Source organism: Octopus bimaculoides, chromosome 23, assembly GCF_046866305.1.
Source record: "Octopus bimaculoides isolate indiv1 chromosome 23, ASM4686630v1, whole genome shotgun sequence".
In the NCBI taxonomy this organism is placed as follows: Eukaryota; Metazoa; Mollusca; class Cephalopoda; order Octopoda; family Octopodidae; genus Octopus; species Octopus bimaculoides.
Window position 1 is genome coordinate 12,250,692 of NC_142950.1, and position 7,338 is coordinate 12,258,029.

A 7,338-nucleotide genomic window follows, 5' to 3' on the forward strand; every position below is an offset into this window, starting at 1 on the left:
AGCTTCATGAGACCTGGTAAGTTAATTACAGCAGATGTATACATTAAGCAATTGGATGAAATGATAAGTGAACTTGCAATTAAACCAGGCCAATTCTCTTGCAAGACAATGCTTGACCACATGGTGCACAAAGAACGCTACTCAAGTTACAGGAACTGAACTTGGAAGTACTCTGTCATCCACCATATTCACCAGACCTTGCACCGATTGACTATCACATTTTCCAGGCATTAGACAACTATTTGCAAGGAAAAAACTTCAAATCTGAAGAAGATGCAAAAACAGCCTTTTGTGATTTCATCGCCTCTTGCTCTCCAGAATTCTTCGCTGCCGGCATAAATAAGCTACCGATAAAATGGGAAAATTGTGTTGATAATTTAGGTGCATACTTTGATTAACTGCGTTGTTTTTTGTTGAGATAAAGTAAAATAAACTTTCAGTTCAAAATTGGATATTTCATTCTTAATGACCTGATATATATATATATATATATATATATAATGTATGTATGGATGAGTAAATATTTATGTATAAAAGCATTATTCTCTTCATTAGATTTCCAAAAGCATTGCCTTCCTAAAACCTTTGCTGTAATGTGGAATTCCTAAATACAAAGTAGATATTAACCTTTTGATTACTATCTTTGTCCACTTCCATATGACATGGAAAAAAAAAAGCAGTTTGCACATTACAAGTTCTACATTACAGCAAGATTTCTGCGAATGCATTGCTTCCATAATGTGAGAGATGTCCAAATATGAAAAGGTTGGCCGTAAAAAAAAAAAAAAAGGGAAAAAATGTCATTTCAAAAAATTTATATGAATATTCATTTATATGTGAATATATGTTTTTCTATATATAGAAAATCAGCATTCGTATACATTAGCTAAGACACAACATAAAAAAAAAAAAAAAAAAAATTACATTTTCCATTTTTTTTTTAATTGTTATTTTTCTTTTAATGGGATTCTTTTGTGCATACATATTCCTGCTCTGCACCATTCCATCCTATCCTGCTCAAACAAGAAAATGTCTGGCTCTGTTTTTTTTTTGTATTTAAAAAAAAATTTTTTGTTTTATTTTTTTATGATTCTGATTCAGACAGCTGTGTATGAGAAGATCACAATCGTCATTCTTAACATCCACTTTTCCAAGCTTGTATTGATCAAAACAGAAGTTCGTTGAGATGGATTTTCTATGACTGGATACCTTTCTTGCTGCCAGTCTTCACATGTTTCCAAGTAAGATAATATTTACTCCACTGGTTCCCACCTCATGGTTTTCATTGAAGATAGAAACTACATCACTGTGATACTTGTTTACTGCTTTCCCATGATGTCAAAGCAAGGGTACACACAGCCACACACACATCTTTTTACCTTGTTTCAGCTATTAAACTGCAGCCACGCCAAAACAGTCTTTCAGACATTTTTTCAGGAAAAGAAATAAGTTTCTTTGAGCATGACATAAGAAACTTACTTTGCTGTTGGGCTGCAGTCATTGAAAACGATAGTGATTAGATTCTTGATTAAAACTATTCAGATAAATGTAGTTTACATTCAGTTTTATATCCTTTCTGGGAAAACACAATTACTTTCCAAACACTCTAATATATATCGCTAATACAACGACCTATGTTATAATCCCCACTCTTGTTTATACAACGAATGGGGCAAAACTAGCCGGTATACAGCACTTACTCGGTATTACCTGTATCTTTGGGTTTGGTTGAATCCAATACCCTTCTTAACCTTATATATATATATATATATATATATATATATATATACATATAGGTATGTTGGTGCATGTGTGTGTGTGTGTGTGTGTGTGCACCCACACACCTATGATGGGCTACTTTCAGTTTGTCTACCAGATCCACTCACAAGGTTGTTATCAGCATATCCACTCACAAGGTTGTTATCAGCATGTGGCATCTTGGGCAAATGCCCAAGATACCACAGAGAGGGACTGAACCCAAGACCATATAGTTAGAAGACCAACTTCTTAACCACACAGCAACACCTGCAGCAAATGGCCTGTTCATGAGCATTTTTTCTTATTATTTATAGCCAGTGTCTTCAGAGTGGAGTCTTGTGACTAACCAAGCTGCTTATGTAAGGTTGTAGTTTTTTTTTTCCTTTTTTAACATTCTAACTGACCTCAATTGGCTGTCACAGAGTTTGAACCCCAGTTTCTTACTAATCGACTACATCAGTGGTTCTCAACCGGGGTACATATAAGATTTTTGGGGATCTACAGTGGTATTTTAAGGGCCCCCTAAAACAATTTTGCTAGAAGCAGCTAGATTTCTTTCTCTAACATTTTACATAATTCAGCCTACACAAGTTAATGTGTGAAAAACAAAAAAAGGAATTTTGAAAGAAGAATCCATAAAACTAGTTTTTAAACATCAAATGGCTATGGAGGTCCACCAGAGAAAATAGTAATGAAATGGGTCTATAAATTAAAAAACTGGTTAAGAAACTCTGACATAAGACTTTTGGAGGAAAATAGTAAACTGGGAATTGATGAAAAAATTTTGCTTTAAATGTATCTATTGCAAGAAACAGTTAGGTTTCTAATTCTATTGTTTTACACAGTTCAGCTTATATGAGTTAATGTGTGAAAAACAAAATGAAAATTTTGAAAGAAGTGCTTATGAAATTAATTTTTAAACTTTGGGGTTCACTAGAAAATATAGTAATTAAAGGGGTCCATACATTAAAAAAATGATTGAGAACCACTGAGCTAGATCAATTAATTAGCCAATCCTAATGACAACACAACTTCTATTAAATCATAGAAGACCATACAGTTTTTCTTAATATCAAGATGCCTAAAAAACTTTTATAAATTTTTGTGCCCATGACATTTTAAAGGGTCTCTTAAGACTGGCACAAAAGAGAGGGGTATCCTCAAATCTGAGACTAGGTCCCAGATGAATGCTTGCAGCAATGTGGTCTTTTCTAAAAGTAGCCAAAATGCTAGGTTGTGGTTTTAAACCAGGTGCCAGATTTAAGTCACGTTGCTCATGGCAGGATTTGAACTCAGAATGCCAAGTGAGTGAAGAAATACTGTAAAGCATCCTGTCTAACATTCATACAGAACCTGAGCAGGCCATGAGTGGGATTTGAACTCAGAATACAAAGAACTTGAAGAATTATTACAAGGCAGTCAGTCTGACGTTTTTACAGTCCTCAAGTTGACCATGGGTGAGATTTGAACTTAGAATGCAAAGAGCCAGAACAAACACCACAAGGCATTTAGACTGGCATTCTTACTGCTTTCCGAATCTGCGACCAAGGAATTTTATTTTATTGACCCCTAAAGGGTCAAAGGAAAAGTTGACCATGGTAGGAAATGAACTTAGCATACAGACAATTGGAACAAATACTTCCAAAGTATCTCATGATACTAACAACCCTGCTAATTCCACTATCTGTGATGAATGTTAAAAAACAGCAGAGTCCCAAGAGAGAAAAGGATGTTTGTTGAAAAAAATTGAAAGAAAACACTAAATGAAAAACTATTAAGAATAAAAATCTGCCATGAGCCTACAGGCACATGGGGCCAGAGTTTATCAGGGTTTCCAAGGTATTTAGGTGACTGAGGGAGGGCACAAAGAACAAGACCCCATGCACCCACTGAACAGCACCAGTTCATCTCAGCTGTCACTATTAATCATTTTCTGTTCACCATACTGGAGCATAATGACATGACAGAAACACAAATGTGCTGCTTGGTCCTACCAATCATAAGCCAAACACTCTAACCATTAGGCAATGGGACTTCACACTGAACTGAATGCTACAGATTAATTAGATTTGATCAGCTCAGTTTAAATTCTTCCAGAGTCAGTGACACTTCTTTGCATTCCATCAAGGTTTGACAAGTACCAGTAATATATTGAGGATGATTCAATCATTATTGTTGCTGTTAAAGTTAAGGTGGCAAGCTGGAAGAATTGTTACCATGTCAGTCAAAATGCTTAGTGGTATTTCTTCTAGCACTTATGCTATGAGTTCAAATCCCACCAAATTGAATTTGCCTTTTTATCTGTTTTGGTTTGATAAAATACATGCCAGTCAAACACTGGGGTCAATATATTTGACTAACCTTCCTCCCAACAAAATAACAGGCTTTGTACCTGTAGTAGAAGCACTAATTTACAAGCAGAAATTTCAAAATCCCACACCAACCAGATTGGTACCTTGCACAACACAGCATTAATTAACTTGTTTCATTTATACTAATGTACATGTACCTGTATTTCATTTCATTATTTAAGTAAATGTAATATTTCTTTAATTTAGAATGTGTTATCAAAGGTGATCACCCCTGGTTTGGAAAAATCAGTAAGCCAAAAAAGGTTTTGGAATCAAGGATTCTGAACAAAAATCGATGTACCTGTAGTTTATCAATCAACAAAATTCATTGGATATTAAGTCTTGCATGGTAGTATCGATCTTCAGTCTCTCTCTTAGTGGAATTCTGCCTTAAGCACCCCATATTAATCCCTCATAACTTCTTTTGGGGGGGGGGGAATTTTCAGAAAATTTTTGCAAGTTTGTATTCTACACGCATGAAATCACACACCTATGCAAAAACCTGATGTGATTTAAGGGATATTTAGCTGTTATTTTTAGCACCACCTCATAGCATCCTCGTTTGTTGGTCACTTTGATGTATTGATGCTTTTCAATATCTTTCTGTCTATAAACACATTTAATGATCCACTGCTGGGATTTAAGCCAGAAATTCAAACTGTATTTTGAACTGTGGTTTAAAACAAAAAAATCATTTTTTTTGTTTTTTTTTTTGCATTGTCGTATGAATTCTCATATGTACAAAACAAATTCAAAAAATTTCTGAAAATTCCAAAAGCTAACAAAGTTATGAATGGTTATATGGCTTGCATAATCAGAATTCCTTTGCTCCCTTTTCCTTGAAAAAGTGGTTCTGATTATTTATTGAACCTGGCATAGAGCATACAAAATAATAGCCAGGGGGGGGGGGGGGGATAATTATATATTTTGGTTTGGATCAATGGATGGATGGCTGGATGGATGGATGGATGGATTGTTGGTATCACGACATCATTATTCAATAGCAGGTTTTTTGAGGAACGAAGAAATCTGAGATGCATCCGAAGGTATCTGTGTGAGTTGAACTTCTTCTTCCAGGCTGTTGTCTGTCGTATCTGGTGAGAACGAAATAAGAGAAAAGAGGTACAAAAAAATAATAATAATAATAATAATAATAATAATAATAATAATAATAATAATAATAGCAAACCACAGCACATACCCAAGGCACACAGAGCTGCGCTTGGTAGTGAAGTGAAAGCACGTTATAAAAATAAAAGTACTGAATAATAATAATAATAATAATCTGGAAAAAATGGAGTCCTGCCACATGAGCAGAAGGGTTGCAAGCGTAAGTGCAGAGGTACCAAGGATCAACTCCTGATTGACAAAACTGTACTCAGAGATTGCAAGAGGAGGAAAAATAACTTAGCCATGTCATGGATCAACTATCGTAAGGCATATTCCACATTCTTGAATTATGGAGTGTATGAACCTATTTGGTATTGCATCGAATGTTGAGCGATTGCTTGGAAAAAGTATGGCGAATTGGAGGATGGACCTGACAGCATACGGAAGACGTTTAGGGACAGTTGAAATTACGAGGGGCATCTTCCAAGGGGACTTCCTATCCCCACTGATCTTTGTACTGTGCTTGATACCACTGACACTGATTCTGAGGAAAGCAAAAGCTGGGTATGTATTCAAAAGCCGCCAACAAAAAGTCAACCATTTGTTATTCATGGATGACCTCAAACTTTATGGTAGATGAAGCCCAAGTGAGTTCCCTCATTGATACGGTGTATACTTTCAGTGCTGATATCAGACTGAGAAAGACCATGGGATTGCACCAAGAAAGTTACCTTCCGAGGCACAAGTCCAGGCAAGGTTGTTTATGGAAGACCAGCAGTTGCCCATGCATACCAGCCTCCTCTCTCCACACCACTGATGTTATCCAAGGGAAAGGCAAAGGCCGATACAGCTTGGCACCAGTGACACTCACAACTCATTTCTACAGCTGAGTGAACTGGAGCAATGTGAAATAAAGTGTCTTCCTCAAAAACACAACACGCAGCCCGGTTTGGGATTCAAACTCACAACTTCACGGTCATAAGTTCGATGCTCCAACCACTGAGCCATGCGCCTTCACATATTTATATATGTATATATATAAATATATGAATTCAGGCATTTACCTAAGGACACACTCCTTCAGACAGTGGCAATCTAAAAATTACTACTACCACTACCAATACTACCACCTCCTTACTACAACTATTACTACTACTATTTAAACAACTACCACTACTATTACAATCACCATCACAACTTCCACTACTCTCACCACCACCAATATTACTATTATTTCAACAACAACCACTACTATTGCTACCACCACTGCAACTGTGACTACTTCTACAACTACTACTATTATTTAAACAACCACTGCCACTACTACTGTCACCACCACCATTACAAATAACTGCTGCTACAGGTGCAAAAACAATGACATTGAGTTACCATCGATGATCTGTTTGGTCTTGTGAGACGGAGCGTACATACAGAGTAATCCAAAAACATAGACATTCCACATTCCATATACTCCTGCAATAGAAAGAGAGAGAGGATGAGTGAGTGGGTGTAGTGTGTGTGTGTGTGTGTGTGTGTGTGTGTGTGTGTGTGTGAGGTGTGTATGTGGTGTGTGTATGAGGTAAGTGAGGGTGATGTGACAGGTGTGTGTACGCGTGAGTATGTGGGTGTATGTGTGTATGAAGAGTGTTAGGGTTATGTGACAGGTGTGTGGGCATATGTATGTGGTGTGAGGTGTGTGTGTGTGCTCTTGTGTGTGTGTGTGTGCTCTTGTGTGTGTGTGTGTGCTCTTGTGTGTGTGTGTGTGTGTGTGTGTGTGTGTGTTCTTGTGTGTGTGTGTGTGTGTGTCTTGTTTGTCTATTGGTGTAGGTTGTGGTGCTGTGCGTGCTCAATGTTTAGAGAGAGAGAGAGAAAGACAGTTAATGGGTGTTCTGTGTGTTCATGTGCTTGTGCGAGCGTGCGTGTGTGTGTGTGTGTGTGCGCATTTGTGTATGCATGTGTGTGCATGTTTAGGCCTTGGTGTGGGATAAACTTCTGCATGTCCAATGTTTGGAGAGAAAGGGGGAGGGAGAGAGAGAAACAAAAGGAAAAAGAGAGGTGGGATACGGGAAGAGGGAGAGAAAGTGAGGGGGAAAGGATGACATCAATGACTGGGGGCAAA

General features: G+C 37.1%; 1 protein-coding gene across 1 annotated transcript in view; it reads right to left on the reverse strand.

Annotated features, from left to right (window-relative positions):
• Window positions 1–2,245: 2,245 nt before the first annotated feature.
• The window catches only part of LOC106883690 (protein wntless homolog), a 48,877-nt gene continuing 43,784 nt past the window's right edge, over window positions 2,246–7,338 (reverse strand). The window contains exons 12-13 of the mRNA XM_052975944.2: window positions 6,609–6,692; window positions 2,246–5,203 (exon numbers count right to left, since the gene is read on the reverse strand). Of these exons, the coding sequence (XP_052831904.1) occupies window positions 5,103–5,203; window positions 6,609–6,692 (185 nt within the window). The 3' untranslated portion in view covers window positions 2,246–5,102. The remainder of the gene's footprint in view (window positions 5,204–6,608; window positions 6,693–7,338) is intronic.